This window comes from Corvus brachyrhynchos, unplaced genomic scaffold, assembly GCF_000691975.1.
Source record: "Corvus brachyrhynchos isolate BGI_N302 unplaced genomic scaffold, ASM69197v1 scaffold409, whole genome shotgun sequence".
Taxonomy (NCBI): domain Eukaryota; kingdom Metazoa; phylum Chordata; class Aves; order Passeriformes; family Corvidae; genus Corvus; species Corvus brachyrhynchos.
Genome location: NW_008246059.1, coordinates 2,350,252 through 2,366,987, shown reverse-complemented (window position 1 = coordinate 2,366,987; position 16,736 = coordinate 2,350,252). Strand labels below are relative to the sequence as shown.

Below are 16,736 nucleotides of genomic sequence, written 5' to 3'. Positions count from 1 at the left end.
CAATGATAGTTGGTCATAAAAAAACCCAGAATATTACTTTGATCTTCAGCTTTCAAATCCTGACAATGGCACTATTGGTTTGCTTTGCAAAGCAATGTACTGTGGTAGGCTGTGAAGGTTGTAGAAAGTCATATTATAACATGAAGAGAAAGAACTGGCTTGAAGAGAAAGTAATTTTTGCAGTGGATATGTGTTGTCAGGAAAGTGCAAATTTTCTCTATTTTCTTCTATGGTGTTCACACCTTCCTGATCAGACTGCCTGTTAGCTGGCCATCTCTTCATTGTTCCTGAGCACTGTTAGCAACTAAATATTATTTCTAAGACCTCAGAAAAATCAAAGCAATGCATTTTGACTGCATCAGAGGTGCTGGCAGAAAGTAGCATGCAGGAAGAAACTGGGTGAAAGAAATAGAAGGAAGATAAAGGAAGGAGCTAGACGGATAAGTTAGCTATGACCACAAAACCAAAACTAGAAAAACCCCAGATGATTCAGATTTCAACATCAGAGTCTCTATTTTTTTGAATCAAAATGCCTCCAATGTACTGGTATTTCCATAATTCATCTGAAAATGTCTGCACCATCAATGAAACCATTCCTGAAGCTCTCATACTGAACAGGTATAACTGAGGACCCAAAAATGGCGATGTTTTGATAAGCGCCTATTTGAAGATATGTCTCATTGGTCAAAGACTTGCTAAGATTTCTGGCTCTTGTGTCTTTTCAATGTTTTTTGAGCTGCCTAGAGTTCCGAGCAAGCTGAGTGCCCTCAGGCCTCCCTAAAATCAGCTTTCAATTCTAAGTCCCGCCAGACCAGCCTGACCATCACTCTGTGGCACTGTGACAAAAATGCAAGATTTCCATTATTGCCTCTTCTTGATTGCAACTGATGCTCAGAAGTCCCCCAAATGCTCCGAGGTAACTGGTATCTATCTTGTGGCTTTCAGCTCTATGCAAATTTTGCTATCTTTATGGCCACATCCACTGGATGCTGTGCTGAAAGATCAGATTGTTTTTAAGAGTGAACCTTATCTCAGCAATCAAGAGTAACATCATATTATTCTGCTTAAAAGTTTTTTTATTTCCTTTTACAAAAACCTTTTTTTCTCCCCCAGCAAATGCTACCAGAGTATTTCCATCAACTTAAAGCAGACGGCCTGAAAAAGTTAAATAAAAAGGAAAAGCATTCCATGACATTTCTGCTCAAAGTGGAAAAATCAATTTCTGAACTGTAGCTGCAGACAAGTTAAATTTATTCACTGTACAAATAGTTCCAATTACTCAAGAAATTTAACTTCTGAAGTGCAAAAAGAAGTTACTGTCAGCAATACTTTGCATGGGAAAGCCCTACAACTTTTTCCTTCTGATGTCCATTACACACTTGCTGAATTTACAATTGAGAGCAAAATTCAACTCAGCTTAATGTAGAAACCCTCTTTTCTCACGACAGAATATTTAGCATCAGATGTGAGCAGTGTTTTGACTCTGTACTGGTGCATAGTGTAAAACCATGTGTTACAACTACCCCATCTGCATGGTCAGTTACACTATCAGAAATACAACTGTGGGAAACTGAGAATTAAAATAAAACATGGTGCCAGAACTCTTCCTTATAGCTGCTGCCCAGGAGCATCAAACACAACAGAGTTAGCACTAGGAAGAAGAAGATGAGAACAAACTTTAAAACGCACTGTTTTACAGGGTTTAATGCTTTAGTAAGTGCTATGGGGCAGGTTTGCCAGTTGCTGTCTCAGACACTGGAGATTCCCCTGTGGTTTGACACCAGATACCCAAAGGTAAAGCTTGGGCATTTCTCTAAAAGGGCAAATACTTTTCACCACAACTTATTTTACAGCTATAACTGCATTTTAAGGTAGCACATTACTGCAGAAGATTTTTTAAGCTCTTCTCAAATATAACCAAGGTCAAAGTAACAGACTAGAATTTTCATCTCAGTTTCAGAGCAGGTGATACAACATTACTGCCGCACCCAGATCATGACCGCCACAACAGTAAAAGCACAAAAGGTTATGTGAGGAAGGAAGATATTGCTCCCTTTCAGGATTGCCATGTCACTTACTGCTTCCTCAAAATTATAAATACGAACAACTTTCCCTTCGTTTTTATGACATGAAGGTGCCAAAACACTGAACAACATGTTCTCAGGCTGAAGTATGGGCTGATTTACTAGAAAAGTCATCTCAGCAGCTAGAACAGTTCACAGAGAGTTCACAAAGAATGCCTACTGCATTACACCCCTGTTCTTCCAGCTCCTTGCTAATTTAAGTGGCACTGGCATTAAACTCATTTGACAGGACATTTATCTAGTTCTGCATCAAAGCTAACAAGGAGGGAACTGCAGAAAACTACCACAAAAACATGGCATCTAAAGCACAAGACCTGAAAAAGCACAGACTGCACTTCCCTCATTTAGTGAGTTCTGCAGGCTGAGGGTGGGAGAACAAAGCCTAAGACCCTACCTCCTCCCCAGCCACAGCGACTGCACCTCTTCCTCTTACACCCATGCACGCTTAACCAGCTCAAGACCCAAATCAAGAAGCACCAGTACTTAGCCACTGTGTGCACAACAGAAAAACATACTTGCAATTTATTTTATGAAACCATTGCCTACACGTTTACTCATTTTTTCACTGGAACACAGATCTAGTCATATATTGCCATGGTTATAAAATTCAGGCAACTCCTTAAACATTAGCAGTGGGCACTGCAGCAGGACCAGAACTTGCTCCTCACTTGCACCAGCCTTGCCTCTCACCTGTAACTTTTCCACCCATTCCTTGCACAGCAGAACACTGTACCTTCAGCAGCCTTCACATGCAACAAAGGGAAACATGGAAGTGTAGGAGTATCAGCTTCAATTCAGGGACGATTTATGTTCCACACAAAATTACGACGAGCTTGCCATATTTTAGACATGAGAAAGATTAACTACTGCAGCTACAATTGACTATACTAATTTCAGCACCCTAGGAGTTTAATGAACAGTCAAGTATTAAAACACATTACTTTGATTTAGACACGTAAGTTGTTCCTTTTAACTTCATAGTAAAGCTATTTGCCCATTGAAACATTAACACAGACTTCTGATACCGTACTGAATGCTGGTGTTAAGGTTAATTTTTGAGGACAGATGTCATAGCTACTTCATGCTTGGCATTCTCAGAGGTTTCAAACAGTACAGTCATTTCTGTATTGCTGTGGTATCATCTCACCAGCAGAAGCACATTAGTGCCTGAAGGCTCCACTCAAGGTCTCCAAACACTACTATTAATACAGAATGACACTGCATCTGTCCCAACAAACCATCCAGTTAGACAGCACGAAGGTTAAGAATGAAATAGGAAGACAGAGCCAGCACATGAGGATTTGCTCAAGGGCAAAGCTAGGTTGGTGGTAGAAATTGAGGAAAACAGGCATCTATCAAATTCAACTGGTATTGCTTAACCTGACTGCCCAGAACTTCCCTTCACATCCTTAAAGAAGATTTGCCTCTTCCAAAAGCAGCACTTCCTTGTACCAGGCACCAACTTAACCAGACACCAGTTGGTCATAAGGATTCTACAGTGCATGTGTAACTTGTAAAACTGGTTGGTGAAAATCTCATCAAATCTCTCACAGAAAGCACTGGCGCTATCAACATTTTGAAGTTTTTTTCTTTTTTTCACTTGCCATCAGAAAAGATCAAGGGGGAGTGGTTTAATCAATACATCAAATTGCAAATACACCATAATAGTTCCTGCACTCTTTATTGCTTTACAGAAAAAGGTAAAACTCTGAGAAAAAAAAATTACACTGGAAAATAGAAACAGTGCAATACAACTTTGCTAGGGGAAAAAAAAAAAGTGAAAAGGCTTCATGATTAATTTTGTATGGTAATACGACTATTCTTTCTGTTTGTTTACTTTTTACAGAAAAGCATACCCTGAACTTCAAAATCCATACAATCTGTATGTCATGTATCTCTCAAACTGCATGTACGAAAAAAATAATAAACTTTTATCTTTTGAAAATAACATTTCAGAGCAGTTAACTAAGCAAGTAAAAAATATTTCATCTGTTGGTTTTTTCCTTTTTTGATAACTTATGATGCATACCAAGAGGAAGCACCTGGCAAAAACCACACACACAGCTCAGGTCTGTAAGCAGCCTAAGCCATGAGAGGTAGTGAAAGCTTTTATGCTTGCAGATCATTGAGCATATATGAGGTGAACAGTACAACTACCATCATGTGCCATGTTAAGAATTTCAACTCCCTCTCACCAGGAAGAGACAGAAAATTTCCTGCCAGTGTTACTGGACTGCAGCCTTAGTCAGGGTGCAGATTTCGGAACATTAGCAAGGCAATGGGGGGGGAAAAAGAGGAGACAAAATAGAATCTCCTCTAAAGCAGCACAGAACCCATCTGATTTACTGATACGTGCTTACTGAAGCAATTTAGCTTGAACTAGTTATGCTGAGCTCTCCTCAAATGTCACAGTATCCCACAGGGTAGGAGAAGAGAGATCCAGCAGGCAGGAATTGCGCAGCAAGATTGATTTATTTTACAACTCTTTTATAGCCTTTTTTCTTCATAGTCTAATTGGTCAAAGGATCAGCCACCCCTTGGGGTGATTGGCTAAAATCCTAAAACATCCATTGTCAAAATATTTTTCTACTGGACTATAAACAAAGGTTTGCAAGGTCGCAGGTGTTCAGAGTTTATAGAACTCTACTAATATCTTCCGTGAGAGAGAAAAGTATCTCACGGGACTGGAAAGAAGCAAGAGAAATTCTTCCTAGCAGCATATTTGTATCCACACTCAAACACTGAGTACCAGTCACTTTATTCAAGTTCTCAAATCGACCACCTCAAAACACATTATAGAATCTAGGTACATAACACAGGGCAATTAAAGGTAAGATTTTTTGTAAGTTCGCTATCCAGCAAGACTTGGTCATTATTAACAGATTATTTTTAGTTCAAATAAAACATTAAATTGCAGACTAAAGACCTTATCAGCACTATGTCTGTTTTCAGTTTTTGCCTGCAATTGCATTTCCCAAGGTTTTTCAGACCTAGGTACCAGAAGTGGCAGTTGGGTTTGATTCCTTGGTGTTTATTTACAGCACACCCCAATTACACAAAGGACATGAACTAGGTAGATAATCCAGCATTTCCAATAATCTAACACATCCCAGGCCTGGATAAATTTCTTAAGCAATCCCTTGACATGGCAGTGCAGTGGGTTTTGATCTTTCATATAGGTCACAAGTTTTGTTTCCAGCTCCCCACTGTACTATGTGACCATGGAAACCAGGCTACTTGGACTAGGTGCATTTGGTAGTTGCTGTGGAGTAAGCGGGACAATGCTGGAAACCTTCCTTCCAAACCCCTCTTCCTGAACAATCAATGAAATTAAGGGCCAGTTTTCACAGGTAGCAAGAAAGTTCAAAGATTTTGGGATGGTAAGAATGTGCTGTGCAGAATTCTCTAATGAGGAGTAGCAGAGAACTGTGCTGTTGTAACACAGGCAGCTTTAGTCACTGCAAAAGAGATTGTGGCACTTTGTAGCATAATGATGACAAATTATCACAGACAACTAAAACTGAACAAAAACCACAAAAATCTTCAGTGTCTACTCATCTACATTTAGGTCTATGAAAAGTTAAAGAAACTCATGGCAAGAAACTCTGCACAGCCCATTCTTTTTGTTATTGTTGTTCTTAGATTTATTTATGTCAAGTTCAAACCCAAGTATTAATGCTAAGAAGAAAGTAAACAAAATAAATACTTAGAACATCTACTAATGCATTAGGTAGATGCAGAGTCTAGTATCAATCAAAGTAAAAAGAAAAGAAAATGCTGGGTTCATTGAGCAATTTTTTTGTATCTTATGAAACTCTAAAAAATGCAGATCCATTAAACATACAAGAAAGATATCCCACAGAAATGAGGTGGTGTATGTTACTGCTGTGAGTAAAACAGAAGGGTTTTGTAAACACTCCTCCATATTATTCAGGTCAAACAGACCAATTATTTTTCAAAGCATTCACTTAATTTCACAGTATCTCATTATTTATTAAATAATCACTGTAGCTTGCCATATTTATATATCAAGAGGAGAACAATATTTTGAAAGAAGTGTCACAGCATGGGAAGCCATCTTAATGTCTTTTGCGAATTTCCTAATTTGAAAGCTTCTTAGCATCATCCTAGACGTTTCATAAAGTAATTGCTTTCCAGAAGTCCATTTCTAATTTTGTAATTCAAATACACAAATTTCCTAAATGTAAAGTGAAGCTAGATGTCAACTCAAAAAACCACCAAACAAACCTCACAGTAATCGCTGGATTAAAGGACACTTACTGGACAATCAAGAATTGTGATTGCTGCAGTTGGCAACAGTCTCTTTAATGTCACTACACATAAAACAGGTCTGAGGAGAAATGGTCTGCCAGTGCAGGAGCACTACAGTGGCTGCAAATCTGACCTCAAAGGTTCAAAGAAGCTGCCTAAAATTATGTTTTTCTTTGGTCCTAAAGTTTTAGGAAAGGACTTAAGAGTAAACAGCCTGGAGAGTGAAAGTAATGAAATTGAGGAAGACCCTTGATGAGATGTTCTCCTCTTTCATTTCAGTTCTATTACTATGAGTGAGGAGAGGCAGTTCAGCATTTCCACTGTAGTCTCTGTAGGCCTTCAGCAGGTCTCCCACAGCACACTAGAAGGTCAGTGGGAAAACACTTCTAATCTACAGCAATATTGAACAACAGAAAAACTTACTCTGACTTCAAAAAAAGAAGAAAAAACCAAAGCACACTGTGACATTTGGTTAATGCAACCACGAAGAAATTTAATGCTGCCTGAAAGAACTGAATCAAGAATGACTAACTATAGGGAATCCATAGTACTGCCTTAACCATACATTTCCTGATTTTAAATCTGTGGCCTTATAATTTCTTGTGGCATGACTGCTGTTTTAGATAAAGGGATATTATGCACATTTCTGTGCATAAAGGGAGATTTTGATCAAGCACTACCAACTTGGAAGTTTAGGGGTTTGGTGTTTTGGTTTTTTGACTCTCTAGGAGGACGAGTGAAGGACAGAAGATATTACTACAGTAGTAAGTTCCTGCTTCACAAAACAGTTTTGGTAAATGAACTTTATTTTGACAGCAGAATCAAGTATTCTCCATGAACTAATTAGGAAAAAGAAGGAATTTTAAAGAATTGCAGCAATCCATTTCTCTGTTGATCTGTCCTGTACAACTGCAGTCTCATGGTCACCTGACTCTTGCTCACCACCACAGAATTTGCACCTCTTGCACAGGCTGTTACAATTTGAAGAATTTTTAGCTTTTTGAAGCCAGATGCGCCCCACAACTCACCCTCCTGCCATCCAGATGCATCAAACACATGTGATCCCACAGCAGGAAAGAAGATACAATGTGTTTTTCTAACCAAATTTTATCCTCAAAGACCAAAGCAGGGGGTATTTGGTGCACTACAGTCCATCAAGCTTTGTAAACTTAATGTATCACACCTGCTGGATCTCACATGCTTACTCAGAAAGAATCAAAGTATTTGGCTAAATGCCTCTGTTTGGTGCATTTGACTTTGCTGCACAACAGAGTTTTCAAAAGGGCATGTCTGCAAGACCAGTCACCACAAGACAACTTGGGATTCATACTATTGTTTGTACTCAAACTGCAACTTTGGGCCACAAAAGCGTTTTGCAAAATACTGCAGCAACCCAAACCAAAACCATATGTAGCCAGTTGTCCTCTCTTCGTGCTGCTTTCTCCCTATTCCTTCCAGTGTGCTTATGTATTTTCCTAAAGGAGATGGCAAGGAACTAAACAACTGTGTGAGTTCTAGTTTGTATACTTTTTGGGGATAGCTGCTTATCTGCCACAGCAAAGCAAAATACCCACATTCCTCCAGAAAAAGTACAGAACTATCTGTTTATATCATATGTCCAGTGCAAAGGGCAATAGCTTTATACAGTGTGGGCTTAGACTGTAAACTGTTATTTTTGGATGAGGATGTGTGGAGGGAAGATAGCAATAGCTAGCAACAAGCAGTGGGGTTTTTTTTACATATAAATATATATATAGAAAGATGTCCTGTTTTAAGATATGTGAAACCTCTTCCGGTACTACACAGAAAAACAAATAAACAAGATATTATCACAAGGCAAACAGAACACCGCATTATGTGTAGAAAACACAACAGTGTCAGCAGATGCTTAGGAATCAAATAGTAACTTTTAATGAACATGTTGACAGTTTTCTTTTTTTTTTTTTTTTTCCTCTTAGGGAGGAGATTTTTAAAGCTGTGTATCTCCTTGGACTGACAGTCTTGTCCTTGTGTATCTCCTTGGACTGACAGTCTTGTCCTCTAAAATCCTCTTATTTTACCTATTTTTACATAGTTTCTTTCTTACGGATAAAGCCAACGATTGCCCAAATGAAAAACTGTCAACACACAGAACATAACTCTGCTCACTGACTCTTAAAAAACTTCTACAATATCATGCTTCTAAGTCTCTTTCATTCATTTCCACCGTGACTGAGAATCTAATCAGCTGTGGATCTGACTTCAAATCTCTCATTAAATCCAGCACAACAAAATCTTCATTTGGCCACATCTCATAGGACACTCCTTAAAACATGGTCATTTTACAGTATCAACTACAAAACAGTAATGATAACAGTGATCTGGTAAACAACTACTGTCCTAAAAATCCCCTGTATTTCACAGAATACATATTTCCCAAGTGGCCCTCTATCTTCAGTTTTCTACACTCACCTTGGCTGACTTCTCAGTGCTATGCTCTCGTTTTCCTGCATGGTTCCCCATGATGGATCACCAAAACTTTAAATTCTGAAAAGATAAAAACAAAACAACATTTTTGAAACCAATACCTTTGTACAGAAATATAAATTAACTTTGAATCTGATACATAGGAAAGAAATTGTTCGCATACAGTAAGAATTTCTACAATCCAAGGTAACATCTGTGAAAGATCCTAAGGAAAAACCCATGCTTATCTGGTCTATTTTGCAAGTTTAAGCAGTGTCAGAAAGCTTTCCTACTTCTGTTAAAAAAAAAACCCAAAAATCAACATGTAAAAGGGAAGGAAATGTTCTTTTTGAAATTTCGACATGAAACAAAACTAGATTAGAAATTAGGTAGAAGCCCTGTCTTTCGATATTATGTTTATGATAACAAACAGTGTAGTATGCATCAAATAACTTACAACTACAAACTTCCATACAAGCTCAAGTAAGTTCTTCTGAATTCACATTTACCATTATATAAACAGCAATTAGTGAAAAAAGCACCACACTTAAACTGCTAACAATTTGCTGGGGAGGTTAGAATATGTGAGTTGTTTACAGCTCCCACTTTCGTGATGAGCCCACAAGAAAGTAATGCCAACTCTTTCTTTGTGTTTTCTGGCTCATCCTGTTGTATCTCAGCTCTAACAGAGCTTATGTAGGTTAAACCACAACACTCAAATTTCAGCTTTTAGAGCACACTTGCGGTTGTGCTACATATTCTCACAGAAGCACGTTTGTACAGGATCTTACAGCTGCTGCCTTCAGCTGATTTGAATGCAGTGCATCATAGCATTTGAAGTCATGAAACATTAAATTACATGCATGAAGTAAAACAATAGGCTATATACACTCATATATTGTTATAACCTGAGCTACATGCACTGATTTGTGTACAAAAGGATTCTAAAGACAGAAACTGTGCTTTTGACAAAGTACACATGTCTGTGATGGACAGTCATAAGTAATCAATCTTATTTTGTATCTCTACTTCAACTTTTGGAGAGACTGATAGATTTATTTACACACACACTTCACCACTCCACCCAACACCCCAGTGATAAATTTCAAATTTTGAGGGTCTACAGTGCTCATTTGACAATCCACTGAACTCAATTTGCTCTAAAATCTAAGTGCCAAGCCAATTAAATAGTTCCTCACAAAAATCCATTTCTAAGATATCACAAAATAAAAACTAAAAAAACCATCCAAACTCAGTGAATACTCATGATAGAATTTATTGGTAAATTGGAAACATTTTTTTTTTGAACAGCACTATCTATTGCCTACAAGATGAAAAAAAAAAACCAAACAACCCTATCCTTTCAAATTGTGAGATCAGCACAACCAACCCACATATTTTTTGTGGTTCTGAAAATTTTCAAGGAAAAATACAAATAAATTCATATACACTGAGTTTCAGAGCTGAACTTCCTCAAACTGGTCGTTGCTCTACAAATTGTGAGGAGCAGCTCACCCCTCATCACTTACTTCCCAACATAAGGAAAGCAAAATGGAATACAAAACTGTTGAGAGATGTCTACAGCAGAATAAAAAGGCAAATGTTCTATGTGTTATTCTTCCACTCATTTATCAAAAAATTAACAATCAAATCTGACCTATAACACACATGTATCTAAGTACACAGATGATGAAGCCAACATAACACTTGCAAATCAGATCTGTGATCCTGTCCCCCTTAGTCTCCCTCATGTCTTTGGAGTAACGCTCCAGGAACAATTACCTTGTATCCATAAAACATTCACAACTGGATTTTATCTTTTTTTCATGCATAAATGAATGCAGATACTTAAACTGAAGAGAAGTTAGCTACAGGTAACTGCTATTAATTCCTCACATAGCAATAAAACTACTTTTCAGCCAAAGGGACAAAAGCAACCAGGCACTAGCAAGGTATCCCAAATGTTACAAATTTTTTCATGCTACCTATTAAACAGAGAATTTAAGTAATGCTTTGGCAAAGAAAGGCTTCCAAGAATCTGACATGAATTATGAAAGAAATTGTATAGTGCCAACTGTTCTGTAGATATCTGATGAGGAAGTAAAACCTTACATACATGCAAGCCTATAAACATTTAAACATTTACAGCAACAAAGACTTAATTTTTCACTTCAGCCTCAAGCTGAAATCTGCCTTACTTGACTAAAAACTGAGCACACAGGTCATTTACACCTCAGGATGAAAGTACACCCTGCAGCACTAAGAATTAAACACTGACTTTGGTTCTTACTGTCCTGAGGGAGGCCATACTGCATAGTTTCTACCTACGCCAATTTTTATGCAATGAGTTGAGTCACTGTCTTCAATGGGATTACTCAGTTTACCACCTTTGTAGGAACTTGCAGCCAACTATTCCAAACATCTCATCTAGAAAAAGATTCATATTTTCTTTTTAGTCACCTTCCTAACGTACAGGTTGCCAGACTAAGCAGCTCTGTATGAAGTGAAGAAACAGCTTCTTACACTTCCCAACAATGTCCATCAGCTGATCAACACTCTCCTTTGCAGAGAAATCCATGAATGATTTAGCACTGATGAACAGCCACAACAACAGTCATGGTGCTCCAAGCAATGGAGAAACAAACAAACAGAGGTACTCTGGAAATGCAGCACCTTCTTTGAATCTAACATGAATCACATCTAACAATTAGCTGCCAAAACAGGCCTGCATATGAGATCAAGCTTATGACCATAACAGCATTTGCGAAAAACCTTCCTGGTGAAACTCTTCAAGTTTCGTGAATCCTGTGAGATGACAGATTTTGCACATGAGCGTGAGTCACAAAATGAGAGAGGACACTGCACCCCTGCAGTGAATGGAGTTATATCAACAGCTCCCCTATAAAACTCCCCATCAAGAGTTGCTGGTTTCATATTAAAACCATCTGAGAGGCTCAGAAAATAACAGGCCACATGAGTAAACTATTTAACAGGACTAAAAGTTGAAAACACTTCTCCTATCTAAAAACTCTTTAGGTGAAGTGAGTGAATTGGGGCAGGAAGTTGTGAACCACCACTGCAGGTGCCACTAGCAAAGTCATCCAGCTGCCTCAGCACTATGCCACAACCACCTACTGAGCTGAATCAGCTCTGCTGCCATGACCTGGCACTTCCCAATCCATGACTGATACAGCAATAACTCCACCTATGCCAGCTGCTTTAAGTAATTCCGAAAACAGCCAAGGGATTTTGCCTGGGGAAGTGAAATAAAGTGTCTCCTCCCATCAATTCACCTTCTTACGGAGTTAGTCTACCAGGTAACCTGATGGAAGCCTAGACCAAGCAGCTCTCCCACTTTCTTCACAATAGGAACCCGAATTCCAACTAGCAACCACTACAGAATTGCCAGTGCCTTACCCAAGACAGAAACTTCTACTTCCAAAACTAAAAATAAAAAAAGGCGATGGAAAAACTCTGTCCTACACAACACATACCTATAAAAATACACTTATGTTGGGATCATGTAATTTATCTTCATCTGAATAGTTGATTAAAAATAGCAGTTTAGAAACATACATCATTGTAGCACTTTTTTAGCCCATTCTAGTCTACCTGTCGATATTTGTAGCTAAACAAGTGGTTCTAATCATCTTCCCATACACACCCACTGGCCTATAAAGACCTTTATGATTTAGAATTTTCACTGAAAACACTTCTCCAAACCTTCTGAATATACCAAGAAATTCAATGGCATCACTTTCTGCAGGTTATGCAGTTTTAACTGCAAAATAGCATTTTCTTACTCATGGGAGCTTGAAAAAAGTTTATCCATGTAGTCACCAGATTTTAAATAAGTGATACTCTATTTCAGCAGCCAAAACAGTCTGTAAACCAATCCACAAAGAGCACTTTTATTGAACATTAATGGTTACTTCAAAGCATAAACTACTGAATATGTATCATAGGATGCTGAAAATGGATTGCTAAATATGATCTTACCTCTTCCCACACATTAATTATGACTCAACAGAACAACACGTAATAATAAAGGTATGCAAGGACTTACATATTTACAAGTATCAGAACATAATTACTACCTTGTCTAGGAATATGCATTCATCACAGACTGATGTTGTGGGGTAATAGTGCAGAGCTACAAGTGCTCCTAGCCTTACTCACACATGGGAAGGGTAACCACAGAATATAAAGATATTTGAGGAATTCACTTAAAACTTCCTGCTAAATCCATAACTATAGTATTAAAGATGACATTTTAATACTATACACAGATCTTATTAGAAATAAAAAGTGTAATTCCTTTTAAGAAATGTGCAAATTCTCTCTAATTTTGGTAGCCCCCTAATGTAAACTCTTAATTACAAACACCCAAGTTTTTGTGGGTTGTTTTGGGGTTTTTTTGGTTGGTGGCTTTTTTTTTTTTTGTGTGTGTGTGGTTGGTTGGTTGGGTTTTTGTTTGTTTTTGGTAGTATCAGGTCCTGGTTCCACAGCTTCCTGCGAAGCAAGCTCACACATCACACAGCACTGGCTGCCAGCTAGACGGAAATCTTTGAGTGGTTTTTTTAGGCTCTCAGTGTGATACGCATCTTTGCAAGGAAGCCTTTCACTTCATCTTCTTTCCAAACAAGACTGAGACACTGGGCACGCCTCATCTGTTTCTTCAGAATTCCCTCATCATGGTAACCTAATATCCCAACTCACCAAGAAAGAAAACCTCCAGCAGGCACAAATGAGTGACCTGTAGCTAAATCCATCAGCCACCACAGTCACATGCTTCATAGGCAGATGTGAGCAACCATGTAACAAAAGTAACCTGCCTCATGGACAAACTGCTCCCCAGGAATCCCACCCTCTTAATTCGACTGTTAAATTATTTCATAAAATATAGTGCCTTATATCCCTTACGAGTTTGTTATTTAACGCAGATTTAATTTCTCATTATTGTGAAAGCGCGCAATACTTCCTAAATCAAACTTTATTTCACTTTGACTTCCACAATTATATTTCTCCGAGGAATTCTTCTGAAAGAAAAACACATTATTCCAGACATAGTTCCACCATGAATTATTAAAGCCAAGATTTCAGTGGCAGGCATGACCTATAAATCAGAGAAATCAAAAGGAGTTTAGTACTTACAGATGCATTTGACTTGTACAGTGCCTTGCATATCACAGTCCTGGCCTATCTAGATATTACAGTAATTTCCCTGTTTATAGATAACTGCACGCATCTTAGCAAGGACCCTAGGCCACTGAAAATCTCCCCTTTGAGAGCTGAGCCAAGTACTGCAACACAATTTACCTGAGAAAGTACTCCCCAGTGCTAGCACAGCTGCTCAGTAATTTACATGCACTTCATATATCATTGCAAAGGACACCAAAATTACTTAATTTTCTCTAAAATTTTCTGCAACACTACAGCACATGAGAAAGGCTACAACAGTGAGAGAGAATATATTCTGTGAAAAAACGTTGTTGCAAACTATTTCCTAAAATTGGCATGGGGTAAACAGCACCCAAGGTTTAAGATGTTACCTGACTGCTTTGATTACCATTTTCTTATATTGCCAACAAGAAGGGTATTGCACATTATTTTTTGTAAAAGCATGTGATTTCCAGGAATCTCACCTCAGCACAGCTGAATATAGTCCAAACTTGATTCTAGACAACCGTGAAATCACAATGAAATTGCTAAGCCACATATATTTATTTTTTGTAGCATAGGCTTCTCTAGCTTTTCTCTCCTTTCTTCCGTCAACGCACTCCGCTCTCCTTGCTAGAACACCACCAGCCCCGTCCCACCCATTAAGAAAAAAAAAGATACAATTTTAAAATAAATTTCTTAACAAGGCTTTCCTGCTTCCCAAATGGAAAAAGTCTCCCCTAAGGTCATGTAGCACTTGCTGGGATCTCTACTGCCTTACGCAAACAGAAACCATTGATGGCAGTAATCATTTGGCATTAGCCACAAGTTTACTGTTTGTCTTAAAACATCAAGATCAGCAGAGCCCTGTGAACTCTACGCCAATCCACCTGCAGGGTTATAAGGAAATTTCCCTAATCACCTCCAGTGCATCTGAGGAGGGAGCCAGGTGGGATCCCAAAGGCCTGGGGCCAGGTACAGATGCACCCAGCACGTCCAAGCTCCATCCCTTCTGCTTGCTGCACTTCTACCACTGTACCTACAACTGAATCTTTACTAAACATGGATTTCCTTAAAGTCCTCTATGACTTTGCTGAGATACTTGTGACTCTCAGGTGTTCCCAGTCTAGGGAACAGGGAGGGCCACACATACCCCTCCCTTGAATGTATATATCAAAAGGAAAATGGTGCTCTCCTACAAAATTAAGACTAATTTGTCTATTTTTATCTCAGTCACCAATATCAACAGGTTCATTTAATTTGCTACATACTGTCTTTTATGCAGAACACCACAACAAAATAGGCTGGGAGTTATTTATTTTTTTCATATAGGTTTAGGTCTGCGTGGCACACAAAACTTTGGAGCAAGGACCAATTTTTCCCAGCTCTCCAAAATGGATCACACACAATCATCACTTATTTTTTTCAGCACCTGTATGCTCCAGAGACAAAATAATTTGATACTACAGTAAAATAAATTATCTAATGAAAAAAAAGAAAAAAAAAGGGACTGAGAAAGATAAAAAGTTTAAGAACAAAGACATATCATAGCCTCATTCTAGGTATCTGTAGATCTAGATATGCAGTAGACTCCCAAGACCAGTGCTTTCCACCACTTTTAACCAGTAGGGATATACTTCCACAGCTGTGAACTTCAACTTTCTGCCTCAATGAGTTAACAACTAAAAGTTAGAAATTTTTCCTAAATTCTTAAGTAGTTTTGAAAAATATGAAACACCACACAAGAATATATAACCCAAGAGCAGTATTAACCAGGAAAATGAAAAAAGAACAAAATTCAAATTCAAATCATAGAGAATTTCAGGCCAAAGTAATAATCTTAACAGTACCAGAGGGCAAAAAAATCAGCTGAGAAATGATACAGACAATTATAATTGTTTGTTACTTGAAGACATTCAGTTTCTGAGATTAAGGTATTCGGAAAACAGACAAGACCTACTACCTATTTTTACATAAAAATGTAAAAATGCCAAGAGAATAAAACCAAGATATATTCGATAACTCACTTTTTTCCCCCCGCTCTCTGCTTAGAAAAACAAGCCCTCTCCAAATGGTGAGTGGTATTTTCTCCCTTTCAAAGTGAAGTAGGTCACCTCAGCTTCCCAGAGAACACAGGCACTTTGATGATTTGTATTTCATTAACACTCTGTAGAGACTGATGACAAAATGCACACCTGCAGTTCTAAACACACATGAATTAAAGGCACTGTATGCCCGCTCTTCTCATATTCAACAGACCAACAGATGGGACAAGGAGATGATTCACCCTCTTCAGACAGCATTAACTGTGCTGTGAGATAACACTGAATCACTATATCCTTCTCAATTAAAAAAAAAAAAAAAAAGTATATCTCTCTCCCCGATCTTTGTCTCTCTCTCTTCTGACTTCATATATGTTATCTATACTGCAAACATATCAACCAACAGATGGATTTCCCGAAGATTCTCCTCTGTAACATTTGGCATATTGCTATTGCAAAAGGGTCTGACTTTCACCACACTCTGAGTTGACTCCCTTTGGCCCAATCTACTTCTCTACAGCCATGTCCCTCCCCTCCTTCCCATAAACACACTGCCCAAAGAAGCACAAAACCCAATGTTTCTTTTCTGACACAGAAAAATGCATCCTTCACTATATGTTTGTATTTCTGTCCTCTTGTGCATTGTGTTTCTCACTTCTTTTGCCTAACCTTATTGTCTGAGTGTTCATACATGAAATTATGCTCTTAGAGTACTTTTTAAAGTAATTTGATG

At 38.2% G+C, this 16,736-nt stretch overlaps 1 protein-coding gene across 2 annotated transcripts in view; it reads right to left on the bottom strand.

Moving 5' to 3' along the window:
- MBP (myelin basic protein) overlaps positions 1 to 8,888 on the bottom strand; it is an 84,349-nt gene extending 75,461 nt beyond the window's left edge. Inside the window, exon 1 of one of the 2 annotated variants that reach the window (XM_017746144.1) lies at positions 8,808 to 8,888. In XM_017746144.1, coding sequence (XP_017601633.1) covers positions 8,808 to 8,858 — 51 coding nt within the window. In that variant the 5' untranslated portion in view covers positions 8,859 to 8,888. The remainder of the gene's footprint in view (positions 1 to 8,807) is intronic. The other variant, XM_008642700.2, reaches the window with a different exon arrangement.
- Positions 8,889 to 16,736: the final 7,848 nt, after the last annotated feature.